Here is an 18,224-nt window from a genome sequence, read left to right on the forward strand (position 1 = left end):
ATATGGCAGAAGTAAACAAAACTAAGGGGAAAGCAAAAAACCTCATCAAAGAAATTAACTGTGTGTGTGTGTGTGTGTGTGTGTGTGTGTGTGTGTGTGTGTGGAGGAGGTGGAGGGGGGTTGAACATGAAGGAGTGGGTCAATAGAAAGAGAGAGAGACAGACAGAGAGAGAGAGCGAGAGAGAGAGATAGAGAAAGAGAGTTAGTGGGGGAAAAGGCTGACAGTGAGATGACGGATCCATTGACAGATAGACATGCCCAGATGCAACATAATTGGAGGACGGCGGGGGAAGCAGAGGACAGCGCATATGGTGGGAGTGGAGGGGGGGGTCTCAAGGGAGGGGTTGAGGTGCGAATGACAGAAAGAGAGTGAAGGCACAGATGGAGCGAGAGAGAGAGAGAGAGAGAGGGAGAGAGAGAGACATTTTTGACAGGGAAAGCAGAGATGGGGAACCATTGATCTAAGAGGAAGGATACAAAGACAGGGAGGAGAGAGAACATGACCCTTGATCCATGGCAGTAGATTGATTTGTTTGTTTCTCTCCAATGGAGTCGCTTACTTTTCCTCCAAACTGGCCTCCCTCGCCTTGGTGTTTTCCTCTGTCTTTAGTATTGTTACTGTGGTACAATCTACATTTCTCAGTTGCTAAATGTACAATCCACTACCACTACCATCGCAGTTGTTACGAGCAAAACAAAGCAAAAAAGTATGAAATGACCCATTGCATGTGAAATGTCTCATATCCTCCCATCGTCTGGAGTGGAGTGCCAATGACAGCGCTAACAGATTTGATTTGCTGTCCCGAGGGGTTTCTATTTATCATGGTTCAATATATTATGGATTTCTCTTGGGCCTAACAAACCTGCCGTTGCAGGAAACCTACACCTGCTTCACAAAGAAAATCTGCTCATAGGAAGAATCAGGAACTTTTATGATGAGTAAAACCTGCCTTTCAGCTGTTCTTTTTTATCTGGGAGTTTCAGTACATTGTATACATATGTATTTTTAGGTCAAACATTCATGTGCAATATGGGAGATAGACATCAGGAAGGAGGGTGATCAATCTTTCAAGGGTGACCCATCTCTCCATCCATCATTCTGATGTATGTGTGTGTGTGTGTGTGTGTGTGTGTGTGTGTGTGTGTGTGTGTGTGTGTGTTTGTGTGTTTGTGTGTCTGTCCTTGAATGGGTGTATGCGAGTGGGTGTGTATATGTGTGTGTGGTCATGATTATGTGCGATGTGTGGTTTGTGTGTGTGTGTGTGTGTGTCTGTGCGTGTGTTTGTGTGTGGGGGGAAAAGGTGTGATCCTCTAGCAGCTATGTGTGTGTGTGTGTGTGTGTGTGTCAGCTTAGCTCAGGAGGCGGGTTGACTTGTAACCGGAGGGTTACCAGTTCGATCCCCGGCTCCTCCAAGCTGTTTGTCGAGGTGTCCCTGAGCATGACACCCCCGTAGACCCAGACACCCCGAGCGTAACAGCCCCCGACGAGCTGGCGGTCACCTTGCATGGACGTCGGCGTGTTAATATGTGTATGACCTGTTGTAAGTTACTTTGGATAAATGCATCCGCTAAATGTAATGTAATTTGCAGTTGTATGTCTTATCGTTGTGTTGTCGTGGTAGGGGTTGCAATTTCTTTTCTAAGTCAATGTTTCTGTCAATGAACTTGACACGATGTCCGAGTCCTCTAAAAACAACAGCACGGAGACAGAAGGGATCTCTGTGCTGGCAGAAAAACAGCTACATTAATCTATTACATTTATCACTTACAGTACTGCAAATGCAGGCCTGTCTACAAAGAAATACACTAATAGGCCTATTATGTTATGAAACGACAATGTTTGATTGCGTGTCAGCAATTACATTTGGCCAATTGCAATTACATTTTGCCAATTACATTTGGCCTATGCCAATTGCAATTGGCATAGGCCTTTTGACCTAAACACACACTTTCAACTGTTTGATAGAACTCTTAATTTCACCTGCACAACGGAAAGTTAAAATCTACGGTACAACAAAATTAGCGTTTTAACAACATTGAGTGGGCCATTTTAACTCCCCTAAGTAGACTCAAAATAAAGTGACAGTCGTAAGCCTACTGGCTGTCTAAATACTCATTCACAGTCTTTGCCGTGCGTCCCTGGTTTGCATATAAAAAGATGTGGGTATCAACGTGGGCATTTCTCTAAAGCCTTCCCCGTGTCTGATGTCTTTGACGGGGAAAATTACCAGCAAACCTGTGATCTGGTGTCGTTTCCTGTCTGTTAAATCAGGCCGTTTGGTAAAGTTGTTCATTGACGTCTGAACATGAGTAGGATTGTCGGTCTTCCCTTCATTAGTGATACCCAGTGGATGCCGTTTCAGATTGTACATCTGTTCTATTTAAGGAAACGAATTGCATATTTTGCAAGGAACAGTGCTATTTATGTCATATTTTTGTGACAGTATTTACACACACTCGAAGTGTAAGTCTGTGTTTGCTGCGCCAAAAGCTCACCAACTGCTGTCTTTTCTGCAACCGCCATATTGGGAGTGTGTTAAATTCCATGCCAAAGACGACGTCGACGTCTCCTGGCAGGGATGCCTAGCGGGAGTTACATCGACCTGTCGATTCGTACAGTGGGAGAACACACACTACACACAGTAGTGTGTGTGTGTAGCTGACCTGTGTGTGGGGGAAGCGGGGCCATCCTCTATCAGCAAGTGTAATCCTCTACATACACTCATCCCTCCCTACTGGATGGTATACAGCCATACAGCTATTGTAACCTGGGTGGTTTATCTGTGTGGTGTAGCTGTTTGGTTTATCTATGGGTGTTTCTTGGTATTTATTGGTTTTCTTGGTGTTTCTTTCTTTTTTTGGGTAGCTGGGTGGTGTATCTGGGTGGTGTAGCTGGGTGATGCTGCTGGGTGGTGTGGCCGGGTGGGGTGGCCTGGGGGTGTAGCTTTGGGGTGTTTACAGGACATGATGGATGTCCGCCTCTGGAAATGCCATCCTTGTGATTTATCCTCTGTAGTCTGGGGAGAGACATGTGAGAGAGGGAGGGGTGTGAGGAGGGAAGCGTTATTAAAGGGGATTAGGAAAACACACACACACATTCACACATTCACACATTCACACACACACACACACACACACACACACACACCCTCATGCTCAGACACACACACACACGCACACACAAAAGGTCGTAGGGGAGGTAAATGTGCCCTGTATGAGTTATGCTGCTGGGTAAATCTGACAGGGGACTGTTCCGTCATTGGGGATTCAGTGGAGATCACCCTGGAAATGGTTTCCATTCCTTCCCCTGTTTCTTACCCTGCCTATCAATCGATCCGCCGTCGCCGCTGTGAGGCGCTCATTAGTTTTCTGTTTCTCCCTCTGTTCCTGCTTTCGTCCCTCATGTCACTGCCTTTCTACATTACAGTCTCTCTCTCTCTCTCTCTCTGCCTCTCTATGTCTCTCTCTCTCTCTCTCTGCCCTCTCTCTCTCTATCTCTCTCTCTCTCTCTCTCTCTCTCTCTCTGCTTCTCTGTCTCTCTCTCTCTCTCTGCCTCTCTATGTCTCTCTCTCTCTCTGCCTCTCTCTCTCTCTCTCTCTCTCTCTCTCTCTCTCTCTCTCTCTGCCTCTCTATGTCTCTCTCTCTCTCTCTCTCTCTGCCTCTCTCTCTCTGCCTCTCTCTGCTTCTCTGTCTCTCTCTCTCTCTCTCTCTGCCTCTCTATGTCTCTCTCTCTCTCTCTCTCTGCCTCTCTGTCTCTCTCTCTCTCTCTCTCTCTCTCTCTCTCTCTCTTCTCTCTCTCTCTCTCTCTCTCTCTTTCTGCCTCTCTCTCTCTCTCTCTCTCTCTCTCTCTCTCTCTGTGTCTCTCTCTCTCTCTCTCTGCCTCTCTATGTCTCTCACGCCGATCACTACTTGTTTATCCTTTTTTCTGAGGCCACAAACAGGGAGGAAATGACTTGTTCACCCTGTGTGGGAATTGTGTGTGTTTGTGTTACGTGTGTGTGCATTTACGTGGGTCTAAATTATCCCCTTCTGCTCGGCTATTATGTTTTGAACAGAGGGACAAATGAACTCCAAATCAAGATAAACATCTAGATGAAAACAAACTCAACAATGATAGTCCACTTTTCCATTATTCTCCAAAATAGACTATAATTACCATAATTTGTCTATTACACACTGTTTAATAATATGTTGTGTTGAAAACATGCCAAAAAGGATGTGTCATAAACAAAAGTATTTGTTACACTTAGAAATGCAAATAATGTGTAATCAATAGTGTTATTGTTATTTCATTGGTGTGTCAACAGTGGTTTTATTATTTTATGTGTAGAACATTGTTTATGAATTCTATATCATTATATATCAATTATGATTTTTGTTGGGTTACGAACATTCTCTCTCTCTCTCTGTCAGACACACACACACTCTCTCTCGCTCTCACACAATCCCTCATCCAATCCTTCTCCTGTAAAATATGGCTTATTGGATATGCTGATGTGATGATGTCTGTTCTTAACATAACCAAACTTGCTGTTTGTTGCTAGTCCATGCCAAAATGTGCTCTCGACAACTTTTGGTAGACACAGAACTAATCTTCATTTAGTTGCGGTTGCTATTATTTGGGGGGCGGGTGTTGCCAGAATGATTGATTGAGGTTACCGGTAACCTAAAATGGCCAATAACAGCTCACCCCATTGCGGGAAATTTGAGACCATAATTAAATCCTATTTTCTTTTTACTTTGTGCATTTAAGTTGAGATTTGGACCATCCATAGCACTACAATGTCACCAACTGCATCACTTTTCATCTACTATGAGCTGTGTTAGTATTTGGTTTTCCTTTAAGATCTTCTGAGATGTATTTGTGTCCAGCTGTCGGCTGGTGAGGGTAACGGGGCACACCTGAGCTCACCTGACCGGGTGGTATAAAGTGGGTCCAGCTGCTAGAGTTTAGGCAGGTCTATGTTCTGTTCTATGAGCTGAAGAGAGAGAATGTTTTTACTCCTCTCCTCAGAATAATGTCTTTTCCCCCTAACACACTCACAACCTCTTCATTCATCACCATGGTATTTCCTTATGTTGGTTATCATGATTTTGATCAAATAAAGTAGTATTAAAAATGCATATTTATATTCTCTCTCCCTCTCGCTGCTGTCTTATATCCGTGTCCCTCTGCTGACTTATGTTTGTCTCTCTCTCTCTCTCCCTCTCCCTCTCCCTCTCCAGCGACGGCTGGGCCGACCGCTACGATGTGACGGACGGCTACGTCCGCGAGGCGGCGGGGGGCATCACCATCAAGCTGCAGTCGGCGGACGTCAAGTGGTTCGACGACTACTACCTGAAGCTGCGGCCGGACAACAACCACCGCAACCCCTGGTTCCCCGAGTTCTGGCAGCACCGCTTCCACTGCCGGCTCAAGGGACACCCCCAGGAAAACCCCAAGTACAACCGCACCTGCAGCAGTGAGTACGGCATTCCTACCTTAAGTGAGTAAACCCTCTCTACCCCCACTTACGCCCCGCCGCACGCCCGTCGCCTCTGTTTCCATGGTGTGAGGCGTCCCCGCCTTCCGGGCCCCACTGCTGGTGGTGATTTGGTGGATCGGCTCGTGTTTGGTGATGTGTTGGCTTTTCTTTTCGTGTTTGGCTGCTCTCCACGTGTGTTTTAACTGTTGATGTGATGAGGGAACTCCTCCTATCAGGCCAGAAGGGGTTCTCAGTGTAGGAGTGTAGTAGGGACGCTACGGGAGGAAGAGAGGCACCGCAGAGGGGAAGAATGTTGAGGAAGTACCTGCGAGATCCACGGGGGGTAGATGTGAGAGTTGAAAGCGCTCACTGACTCCTGAACGTGTCGTTGTTTAATCAGGGAGATACCTGTCTCATGGCTCACGGGTTGAATCAGTGATGTGGACCATAGACCAGTCCTAATATGAAATACAATATCACAACAACAACACAGGCATAGATCGTTTAAGTTGCAGTTACGTGGTAACAGGCTGGCACACACAGACACGCACACAGACACACACACAGACCCACATGCACATAGACGCACAGATATCAAACACGTGCAACCACTGAGTCAGACGTGTAAAACAGGTGCTTCGACCATGGCCAATTATGTCGCCAAACTGCTCATCAAAACAAAGAGAGAGAAAGAGAGGCGAGGTAGGGGGAGAGGGGATAGGAAGTGAGGCGGGGGGGTTTCACGGTGGGGGTGGGTATCTATTTGCTGTCAACATAATAGGGTTGAGAATCATTTGCATATTTATGCGCATGCTATTTTAACAACAAATGATAATGAAAACCATGTGCGAGATCATAAACATACATAAACACACCCACACACTCACAAAGTCACCTGAGTGAGCATGTTCTTTTTCTTATTTCTTCCGTTGCTCTCTCTCTCTCTGTCTCTCTCCCCCTCTCGCTGTCGGTCTCTCTCCCCCTCTCTCTCTCTCTCTCTCTCTCTCTCTCTCCTTCCTTCTGTGTTATTCCATCCATTCATAGTCAAAATAGTGTGTGAGTGCTGCTTCAAAGGAGCTGCTGTATTCTAATAAAATAGGGCATAAAGTGCAAATGAACAGAGACAGGAGAGGGCAGAGTAGTGAGATGAGGAGGTGGAGAATGGAAGGAGGAAAAAATACAAATAAACAAAGGAGATGGACTGGTAATGTAACAGAACGAAAAAAAGAATGATTGTGTTTCAGGAAGGTAAAGTGAAGTGGAGAGTTGTTCTGATGGAAGTGCTTGCTCTTTTCATCCTTCTTCACCTAATCCCATGGCCACTCTCCCCCTCTCTTCCTAACACAAACACACACACACACACACACACACCCACACACACACACACTCCCCTACAGAGCGCGAGTCTCTTCGCCAGCAGTACGCCCAGGACACCAAGATGGGGTTTGTGATAAACGCCATCTACTCCATGGCGTACGGCCTGCATAACATGCAGCAAGCCCTCTGCCCCGGCTACCAGGTGAGCAGCAGACGGACGGCCGGAGACCTGTGTGGGCCTTGCACGGACGGACGGAGGTGTAAAATTCGTCCATAAGTCATAAGACTTATGGTGGCTGTGTGACGGAGCGATGGAGTGACCCCTTGTCCGTTGCTGCGCCGCAGGGCCTCTGCGACGCCATGCGACCCATCGACGGAGCCACACTGCTGGACTTCCTCATGAAGACCAACTTCACAGGCGTGTCCGGGGAAGGGATCCTGTTCGACGCCAACGGAGACTCGCCTGGCAGGTAGGTCGATAGAGACGGGGGGGGGGGGAGGGTTGAAGCGGTTGAAATGATGCGGTACGGTTACCGGCACGGAGTGTTCCTGCTGTACGCGATTGTTTTGAAGCGTGAGGTTGACATTTCTGCTCCGGAATGGGGCCGGTGGGTTGTCGACGAGTTGATAACAGGGGATCTCAACGTTTCAGGAAGTACCGCTTAGGGAGATTTCAAAGAGCAGTAAAGCACAACTGACTAATTAGGTAAGATGGAAGATATACGGGGTCAGAGAGAGGCACGGGTTATGGTAAGAGGAGGGGCACATGCATAACTCCCATAGCTCCCACTATACATCACACAATCCCTTCAAACCCTTATTCTATGCATGACCAGTCTTTTGTTCTCCACTCATTCCCTTTGACTCGTGCGTCGGCTCGTTCCAAGGTATGAGATCATGAATTTCAAGAAGATGGGCAAGGACTACTACGACTACATCAACATCGGCACCTGGGACCGCAGGGGCTTGCGGATAGACGACGACGAGGTCTGGGCCAGCAAGGACGCCATCCTGAAGTCTGTGTGCAGCGAGCCCTGTGATAAAGGACAGATTAAGGTAACAGACGGGACACACACTGCAGGAGGACCACTATGTGTGCACATACTTACCGACTTACCGACTCCTATCAAACCAAAGTCAGAGGAGGTTTTTCGAACGCATAAGAGACCTTTATATGTTAAACCACAGTTAGTCAATCCCGGGTCAATCCCGTACTATGTGATACAGCCGACAAAAGAGCATTGGGATTGGACAAAATACTTAATGCCAGTGCAGGCATGTGCGTGGACGTTTATCAGAAGTAAGCACAAATACAAATTGTGTGCAAATATATAACACATACCCACATTGAATAATTGTATTCTATAGTTTGCTCTTTATAGTGGCACTGAAGTAGTTCAACTATAGGTTTACCAATTGGGACCTAAGAGAGCAACTTTCTCTTTTAATGTGCTTAGGTACATCTGGGGGTGAGGATAATCTATTATTTAGATTGATGAACCCCAATGTCTGCAGGCTACCAGCCCCTACCTGCTCAATAATAACAACAAAAAAATCTCGTCACCTTGGATCACAGGGACAGCGAAATCACTGAAAAGTAAATCCATCCATGATCGGGGTTGTATTCATGTATTGGTTGCCACAACAACTGATTTGGTTAAATTCAGAAGAGGAGGGTGTGGACAACGACATTGTTGTGCATGGATGTGAATGACATCAGCGTGTGTGTGTGTGTGTGTGTGTGTGTGTATGTGTGGGTGCGTGTGTGTCACTCGTGTCCCTCGCCGCCCCCCCCCCCCCCCCCCCAGGTGATCCGTAAAGGCGAGGTGAGCTGCTGCTGGACCTGCACCCCCTGTAAGGAGAACGAGTTTGTGTTCGACGAGTACACCTGCCGCGCCTGTGAACTTGGCTCCTGGCCCACCGACGACCTCACAGGTGTGTTATTGGCAATGTGTGTGTGAGTGTGTGTGTGTGTGTGTGTGTGTGTGTGTGTGTGTTTCATGGCTTGTGTCTCTGTGTGCATGTATACGACCATGTAAAGGTCCCAGGCAGTCACTGGATAAATGGTGTTTATCCGAACGAAAAAGCATCGCTCTCTGCTATTATTGCAATCAGCGTACCAATTAAAGTAACAGAGGAAACAAAGTGAGAGAGAACTTACTCCTCACCTTCCCCTCCCTCCCTCTCCTCCTCCCCCTCCTCCTCCCCTTCCCCTTCCCTCTAATTAGTTTCTGACATGCTTAACGCTGGTTTAGTCATTCTGCATCAGCAGCAGCGTCTCATCAAAATACGTTTCCAAGGCGATTGGAATTTCTATTTCCTCCCGGTGGCCACGGCCCCACTGCCGCTGGCTACCGCTCTGGCTGGCTTTGGGGCCGGCTGATTATCCTGCTTCCTAGCTGTCTGCCGGGCGCCGTGATTAAAACATGGCGGGAACACTGAGGCTGACACAGGATCAGCTGCTCGACTAGCTACAAAACTACCGTTGCAGTGAGAACAAACAGCGAGAAAGACGAAAGGAAACGGCGTGTTGCGGACATGGCTATTGTCAACCGTTGGAGACGGAGACGGCAAAGCCAACAACACGAATTAGCCAATTACACGGGAAGGGGATGTGTCTGGGTGCATACATGAATACATTGCTGCATGTCTAACACCCATTAGACCACCAATCTTGCCAACCGGTTTTTGCAAGTGTGTGTTCCAGGCCCCCAGGGGCAGGTGCCTACTTCCGCAATCCACCCGTGCTCAGTGGCCAAGCCTGGTATTGCAGTTTTTTAGCGGGCTGTGGACGCGGCCTCAAATGAGAACGAGAATATTTCTACATCCGTAGCGTCATGCACTAGGGCGTGGCTAGGCTCCCATGATGTGGAAGCAATTCCTTCCTTGAGGTCCTTGATGTTGCCCTGCGCCACTGAGCAGTTTCCATAGGAATGAATGGGCGCCATGTTTCAATCCGGTTTCCATCATTCTTTATAGGTCCATGGTGTGTGCCCATGTGTTTTATGTGGATGATGGATGGATGGATGGATGGATGGATGGATGGTTGAAAGATGGTTGGATGACAGGGAGACAACCTTAGTTTTGGGACGGAAAGAGAGTATTGCAGCCTCTCCTCTGTGAGTGTAAACATCAGCCAGAAGAAGATGGTGCAGATAAAAGCCAGTGAAAGAGAGAGAACAACAGAGAGGAGATCTTAAGAGAGAGAGAGAGAGAGAGAGAGAGAGAGAGAGAGAGCAGAAGGAACGAAGGCGTTAGTGAGGTGAGAGACTCAATTAGGTTGTGACAGAAGCAGCAGGCAGGAGAGCAGAGCGGGGAGGATTACCTCTGGGACTCAGCGCTCTCGCTGATCAGGGAAGCTCCGCACACACTCTGAGCTCTCAGACCCTTTGAGGGAGTACTGAGACAAAGCCTTAGATGGACTAAAACCTCCCGTGAGCTGCCCCTGTAGATCTGACCAGCTTTTAGGACAGATAGCCAATAAACCCCTAAAGGAGAGGTATAAAGTTGTACTAAGATACTGAAGGTTGGTCTGGTGGTACAAAACATACGTAACACTTATTTCAAAGTTCAAAGTGTACATTTTTGTGATGATAGATGCAGAACATTATACAGTATGGTTGAACATCTTGAACTGACTGGAATCGATATTTAGTATAACCTCGGACAGAATGTTTCTTGTAATGTATTCAGCGTGCAATATAAAACCAAACCTACAATACGAAACCAATGCAAACTTTTATATTATCTCACCTCACCAGGGGAGATTTTATACAAAACATTCACTGGCACCCTGCCTTTGCAAATATAATGTTACCTACGAAAAACATGCTGCACAGCAGCACAGCTGTGCAATTTCCTGCAACAAAACACCGCCCTACAATAGGAGTGGTTATGATTTAGGTCCTGGTTTTATGTGTCTTGAGTTGCTGCTGCGGCTGCTTCAGTGTCAATGACTCAACCCGACGTGTGATTCAGCTCTCAAATGCCTAGCCTGACTTTATGTCTCCCTCAGCTCTGTTTCAATTACAACCACCAAACACAGTTTATCTCCCTAATCACATCTACATCATCCATTCAATAAAGCTGATTGATTTTAAAAGACTTAAACGCTGAATTACCACCGCTTTAAGTGCCACTGCCACGCCTTATAGTCTGCTTGTATATGTGTGTGTACTTGTGTGTGTGTGTGTGTGTGTGTGTGTGAGAGTGTGTGAGTCAGAGAGAATAGAATAGAAAATAATAGAGAGAAAGATGACAAAGTATTTTACGTGTGTGTGTGTGTGTGTTAGCGAGAGATTAAGTTTCAGTGTATGGCAATGAAAATATATTCTGTGAGTGTGTACGTACGTGTGTGTGAGAATACGTGCATAAGGGCATGCGTGCGTGTGTGTGTGTGCGTGCATGCACGCGCGTGCACATTAAGGGTCCCTGGCGTCGTGTCTGTGCTCGGCCAGTCAGGTGGTAATTCTGGAGCTTATGTTACGGTGGATGGTAATTACATCTGTCCCTTTAATTAATGCCACTTCATCATGTCCCTACCTCTACACCGAAGACAGAGATGGAGAGGAGGGAAAGGGGGTGGGGGGGGGGGGGGGGGACACCAGAGAGAGGTGGATGATGGGGTGACAGGGGACAGGAGAGGCGTGGGCAGATAAATACAGAGTAGCAGAGGAAGACAGGGGGAGGAGAAGGAGATGCGCGCACACACACACACACACACACACACACACACACACACACACACACACACACACACACACATGCAAGCACACACACACACACACAAACAAGAACACGCACAAGTGTACACACACCAAACACACACCGAGGGAGCTGCTGAAACTAAGTGCTGGATGAGGGATGACTAGAATCAAGAAGTACAGCAGAATGGAAGGCAAAGAGCAGGAAAGGAGGAACTGTTGAGAGACGGGCCGGAGAGATGGAAGGAAGGAGATAACGATAGAGATAACCGTTTGGTAAAAAGAGAATGGAGATGGGATTTTGCGGGGGGGAGTGACAGGCAGAGTGAGTCCAAGACAGAGAGCTAAAAGGACTGTTTAATGTGGGCTGGAGGATAAAGAATAAGACCTGCTGTAGAACAACCACTTAAGAAGAATCGTATTATCCTCATGCTTTGCACTCACCCTTGTTACACTCTGTAATGACAATGAAACGAGGGAGAGCGAGACAAATGTGTGCAAAGAATTCCACTTAGTTAGCATCTTGATTTGATTGATGTCCCTGTCCCCGCCCATCAGGCTGTGACCCAATCCCAGTGGAGTACCTGCGCTGGGGGGATCCCGAGCCAATTGCTGCCGTGGTCTTCGCCTGTCTGGGCCTCATGTTCACATTCTTTGTGACGGCTGTCTTCATCAGGTATAATCCCCCTCTCCCATTCTGTGCACCGTCAGACACATGAACGCTATCCCTCGAGCAACACAGTTTACTTTTAACTGCTTCCGCCAAAACATTGGCCTCATGGGTATCTGTACCCTGCATGCCCCTGGGGGAAAGAGAGGCAGTAATAATGTTGTGATTCACGGTAGTGGCTAGACCATAGTAAAATAGCATGTGCATGTGATGAAACGTCTCTTTATTTCGTTGTATATATTTTAGTGTGTAATTTGTGTTTGTAATTAGTTGTATTGAGCCGGGTAAAGGATTTGGCCTTGGTTTGCTAAGACCTCCAGGTTAAATGGTGAGTCTGTGTCCAGATGTAAATCGAATCAGCCAATATCTTTGTTCAGCTCACCCCCTCTCAAGGTGTCGGCGCGCTCCCAAACTTGTTGGCGAGCCAGTGAGATCCATTGTACTCCAAACAAGTGTTTAGCATCTCCCATAGCCGCCTCTTGGCACGTCCAACAAAAGTAAACAAACAAATTCACAAGATATACTGTCTGCGTTCAAACGCGTGGATTCTGAATTCTGAGCGAAGACGGTGGCTGCATCACATGCAGAGCGATCGTTCTGAATTCTCGATTGTAGAGTGTAGACATTTCAATAAGTTGCGAGGTTGAGTGTAGGAGGGGGTGTTCTCCAATAGATTGGAACGCAGCCTACACATTCACACTGCTCAGTTCTGGTTGTATGAATGGAGGAAAGATCGAGACTGTCAATTGAACACACATTTCTGATTTTACCCACTGCATTGCAAGTGGTGGTTTGAGGGGATAAAGAAATCCATAGCACGATCCAAAACTCATCACCGTGCTCATGAACAGGACATTTAACATCGTAAATATACGGCTTGTTAAGCCCTTTGAGACTGTAACTGTGACTAAGGGCTACACAAATAAAATTAAATTGAATTGAAAGGATTCTAACTGCTTTGCCACTCATTCTGTCTCTAAGTCCTTGAGCGTGCGCGTTGGCGTGTAATCCCAGAATGCTTATGTTGCGTTCAGTTAGAAAAACACACCCTCGCACACTTGCAAGTTGTTTCCGTTTTGCTCTGCACAGAATAATCAGAGTAATCACCTAGAATAATGAACAATGCGTATTACACAGCCACTACCTTCACTGCACTTTCTAATTGTGCAACTCTCTGTACAGTCTCTAAGTCTGTGAGCATGCTCAGTGGCACTTAAACACAGAAAACAAACTTGTGGATTTGTTTGTTTGTGGGCGATATTGGAGAAAGCTACCCAACCAGGGCAGTTCGTATGCACTTACCTTGGTTGGACAAAACTGGACGAAAAAAAAGATACATTTATGGGTGCTGCTAAACACCAGTTTGGAATATAATGGCTCACCTTTGGTCGCCCACTGTCCGGTTTTGGAACACGTGAGAGGCGTTGAGACAAACAAAAGAACGGCTGATTTACATCTGCAGACCATGTGACCCATCAACCTGGGCTCTCCGCAAACCTGCCAAACCCTTTTACCGCTTACACAGTTCTAATCTATTTGTTTAATAATATATTCTTGTAATGATTGTGATTATAATTAGTATAATTAAAACCAAGAGTTTTCAGTCTCGGCCAGGGGGAGGGGGGGGGGGGGGGGGGTTGCAAGTGCTAACGCGTGCTAACACGGCCCCCAGGTTCAGAGACACCCCGGTGGTGAAGTCCTCCAGCCGGGAGCTCTGCTACATCATCCTGGCCGGCATCTGTCTGGGCTACCTGTGCACCTTCACCCTCATCGCCAAGCCCCACGTCATCCACTGCTACCTGCAGCGGCTGGGCATCGGCCTGTCCCCCGCCATGAGCTACTCCGCCCTGGTCACCAAGGTAACCCGTCGCCAGGGGGGGGGGGGGGGGGGGGGGTGCAGTGTTTCGTGACGCTACGGCTCATGGTGGCTCTCGTTAGTGTCCTCATCCCCTGTACGTACATACGTGCGTGTGCCTTTTGCAGACCAACCGCATCGCGCGGATCCTGGCCGGCAGCAAGAAGAAGATCTGCACCAAGAAGCCACGCTTCATGTCGGCCTGCGCCCAGCTCATCATCGCCTTCCTCCTCATCCTGCTGCAGCTGGGCATCATCGTGGCTCTGTTCCTCATGGAGCCCCCGCAGGTAGGGGCCCCGCACTCTGGAGGCTTTTCTTGCACCGAGGTGTGAACAAGAAAGGGAACGGCTAGACCGCGACTCTTCGCGACGCGAAGGAGAGAGACGGGTAGAAAAAAATAAGTAGTAGGTTAGGTCATTTATACAGCGTTTATGTGGCCCGTCCTCTCTGCCGTTTCGCCTACGTTTCTGAACGCATCACTCTGCGTGATTGCTATCCTAGAAATGTACGGTATTTATGATGCATCTGGTTTCGTGATACTCGTTTGTTTGGATGTTATTGCTTAATTGCCTGCATTTGCGCGGATGACACAATCTCCTCTCCAAAATGAAAGTGAACCACTACTCAGCTCTCCGTGTCGGTGACGTAGCAGGTTTTGGGGGATTAGCGTTTATTTTTAGGCTGCTACTGCAAGGCACAGATGGACAGTCTCGCCATTTCAATTTCCCGTGGAAGCGGCCCAATCCTGCTCGGCTCCGTTATTTCTTTAGACTCCCATTTGATTGGCTGCCAGTGGATTCCGAAGTTGCCAGGCGTCTCTCAGGGGCCGTGATATCAAGGCAGCATTATCAAGTTGCATTAGTGCCGTGCCAGACCCTCTGCGCTAATGCCTGTGTTGTTGTTGCCTGCGTAAATACTTTAGAAATATGCAAATCAGAGGGCACTCTGGTTGACACAGCGTGGTCACGGTGGCTGATAGGAAAAAACAACACACAACCAGACATGACAAACACAAACAAAGCCTGTGATGTCAAAGAGCTATTTCAGAACTCTTCACAATTTGGTAATTTAGCAGCAGAGGCTTTCATCCATAGGGACTCGCGAGTGATTTATTATTTGAGACGCAGGGCATTAAAGAGAAGGAAGGTGGTGTGCGTCTCGCTTTTGGGCCCCTGCAGGTAACACCAGCGTTAGACTATCCTGCTGCCCTTGCCTCTGTCCGAGGACATGTAAGTCAGTGTGTGCTGCTGCCGTCCCCAGGTGATCCACGACTACCCCAGCATCCGCCAGGTCAACCTGATCTGCAACACCACCAACCTGGGGGTGGTGGCGCCGCTGGGCTACAACGGCCTGCTCATCCTCAGCTGCACCTTCTACGCCTTCAAGGTACAAGCTACATGGCTCCTTGCTATTCCCTCACTGGTGGTATAGGAATGCACAGTGGGCTGTCGGATTTACCTCCACTTAGCGGGTGTTTCTTCGAGTATAAGGGTTTGCTCTCCCCGGTGGGGTCCGGTAACTGGAGACGGGGGGGACGGGGGGCTGGGTATTGAATGTCTATAAGGTGCAAAAACATCTTAGAGACTGAGTGTGTCTTTCTTCCCCTGATGTGATTTATTTCCTGGTGAAACAGGATATCAGAGAAGACGATGTGATCCCCCCCCGGGTTTTTAATTTGATTTTGCAAACGTAACAAAGCACATTAGCCCGATGAGCGTGAGTCCACTACAGGCATACCTGTAGGAGGGAGTGGTGGAAGAGAACCGTTTGGGGATGTTATTGCTTGGCCAGCAGCAGGGCTATAAAGCTGACAAAGTGAAATCGATTTGATTCGACAAAACAGCGTGTACACAGACTCTGCTGAAAATGTTGCGCATTTAACAGTTGAATAATATCGCAGTGAAAATGAGCGAAATGCTGTTCATTAAATCAGAGTTCAGTCCCTGTTGTCTGCGAAAAAGCGAGGGAGCGCAACAGGTCACAACCCGCCGCGCCAGTGAAGAAGGAGTCCTCGAGGGTCATTATGATGACACACTCACCACCTCTTCCCTCTCCCCATCTCAAGCACACCACTCACAAGGCTCGCTCTCTCTCTCCCCTCCTCCCGCAGACCCGCAATGTTCCGGCCAACTTCAATGAGGCCAAGTACATCGCCTTCACCATGTACACCACCTGCATCATCTGGCTGGCCTTCGTGCCCATCTACTTCGGCTCCAACTACAAGATCATCACCATGTGCTTCAGCGTCAGCCTCAGTGCCACCGTGGCGCTTTGCTGCATGTTTGTGCCCAAGGTAGGGGCTCAAATGAGTTGGGCTCATGGGTTCGAACGCGGAGTGAACCTCAACCCCCCCGGAGCCTTCACTTTGATTTGTAGGTTTCCCTATACGGTGCTTCTGGGGTTTCGAGGTTCAAAGCTCCACTTTTATGCTTCGAGGTTCTTCCACAACTCGCCCTTAAAGGGGACATATTATACCACCAGGTGTGAGTGTGATTAGCCACTACAAGCCGTTTTGAAAGTGTGCCGATTCTGACATCGCCGATGGCCGTGTCCACCTAGATGTATGACATTTTCAAAACACCTGGTGGTGTGATATGTTCCCCTTCAGCTCCCATAATCTCATCAACAAGTACAGGTGTTCCTTTCAGCGGATGGCTCCCACTAACCGTCTCCCGGTTTCCAGGTGTACATCATCCTGGCCAAGCCGGAGCGTAACGTGCGCAGTGCCTTCACCACCAGCACCGTGGTGCGCATGCACGTGGGCGACGGCAAGTCCTCCTCGGCCGCCAGCCGCTCCTCCAGCCTGATCAACCTGTGGAAGAGGCGGGGCTCCGCCGGGGAGACGCTGAGGTACGGCCCGCGCGTCAGCGCGTGTGTGTTCGCCGTGCGTTTGTGTGCGCGTGAGTGTGTGCGCGTGTGTGTGTGTGCATGTGTCTGCGCGTGCCTGCATGCGCACGTGGATGCGTGAGTCTCTGCATGCGCGCTTGTGTGTGCATGCGTGTTTGTGTGCGTGCGTGCGTGCAACGTGAGTGTGTGGGTCTGTGTGTGCATGTGTGTGTGTGTCTGTCGCCTGTCAAATGCAATAAAGAAATTGAACCGCGTTTATGGCAGGTCAAGGTCTGGTTAGATCACAGTCGATGGGGCCGTTTCAGTAATAGCCCCATTTTGGGAGCACATCTAAGGTGTGTGTGTGTGTGTGGATGTGTCTGTTTCAGTGTGAGATTGTGTTCCTTTGTGGGGCTGTTTGTGTGTGCTTATCTGCGTGTGCGTGTGTGCGCGTGCACATGTTGTAGCCTCCATGAGAGTCCTATCCACGGCTGACCCAGAGAGAGAGAGAGAGAGAGAGAGAGAGAGAGAGAGAGAGAGAGAGAGAGAGAGTCTGACGGTTGCTGTGACCCTGATGTGAACTGGTGACAGAGTCCTCACGGAGGCAGGAGGAAGAGGAGTGAACCAGAGAGAATGTGCGCGTCGGGGATGAAGATGGAGTGGGAAACATGACAAAGGAATAAAAGGAGAGCAGAGTGTGTACTGAGGGAGAGACTCGGTGGCTCTCCTCCAGGCTGTCCACCTGTCATCTGTAGAAGAGACTCCCTGATGGAAGCCCACAGAGGAAATTACCTGATGTTTACCCAGAGTGAGGGAGTCCTGCTCTGGCTCACCCTACTGGGGGGACCCAGGCTTCAATCAAGTCCTCATCTGTGGTGTCAGGATCTAGATCTAGTCCCTCCATCTATTTGTCTGTCCTGTGTGTGCGTGTGTGTGTGTGTGTGTGTGTGTGTGTGTGTGTGTGTGTGTGTGTGTGTGTGTGTGTGTGTGTGTGTGTGTGTGTGTGTGTGTGCGTGCGTATGCGTGTGCGTGCGTGTGTGTGTGTGCATGTATGTGTGTACATGAGCTGGCAGCCCCTCTCTAAGAGATTGTTGTATAACCTGAATGTGAAGGTTATGTTCATATGAATCTCTCAGCTTATATCAAAAATCTGTATTTTTTGGGGACGATCTCAGCTATTTCAGGAGTGCTTGATTTACATTTGACTCAACAGCTCAGCTGTCAATTCAAACAGCAAAACGAAACATCAGGCACAGGACAGTTGGACAACGGCGTGTGAAAATCACACGCCGTTGCCTGGCGGCTCTATCTGCCCGCCTGAGGCGATGGTCACATCCCAACATGAACCACCGCCTCACTCCACCACCTCACTCCACCCAGGGGAGGGA

The 18,224-nt window shown here is 48.5% G+C and overlaps 1 protein-coding gene across 1 annotated transcript in view; it reads left to right on the forward strand.

Annotated features, from left to right (window-relative positions):
- Nucleotides 1–18,224, forward strand: part of grm5b (glutamate receptor, metabotropic 5b) — a gene marked incomplete at both ends in the record, with an annotated part of 44,769 nt that overhangs the window by 24,695 nt on the left and 1,850 nt on the right. The window contains 11 exons of the mRNA XM_084466395.1: nucleotides 5,227–5,462; nucleotides 6,863–6,984; nucleotides 7,128–7,252; nucleotides 7,670–7,838; nucleotides 8,591–8,717; nucleotides 12,044–12,161; nucleotides 13,828–14,014; nucleotides 14,139–14,297; nucleotides 15,271–15,396; nucleotides 16,121–16,303; nucleotides 16,694–16,860. Of these exons, the coding sequence (XP_084322521.1) occupies nucleotides 5,227–5,462; nucleotides 6,863–6,984; nucleotides 7,128–7,252; nucleotides 7,670–7,838; nucleotides 8,591–8,717; nucleotides 12,044–12,161; nucleotides 13,828–14,014; nucleotides 14,139–14,297; nucleotides 15,271–15,396; nucleotides 16,121–16,303; nucleotides 16,694–16,860 (1,719 nt within the window). The remainder of the gene's footprint in view (nucleotides 1–5,226; nucleotides 5,463–6,862; nucleotides 6,985–7,127; nucleotides 7,253–7,669; nucleotides 7,839–8,590; nucleotides 8,718–12,043; nucleotides 12,162–13,827; nucleotides 14,015–14,138; nucleotides 14,298–15,270; nucleotides 15,397–16,120; nucleotides 16,304–16,693; nucleotides 16,861–18,224) is intronic.

Source organism: Micromesistius poutassou (genome assembly GCF_964030765.1).
Source record: "Micromesistius poutassou genome assembly, chromosome: 4".
Classification (NCBI taxonomy): Eukaryota; Metazoa; Chordata; class Actinopteri; order Gadiformes; family Gadidae; genus Micromesistius; species Micromesistius poutassou.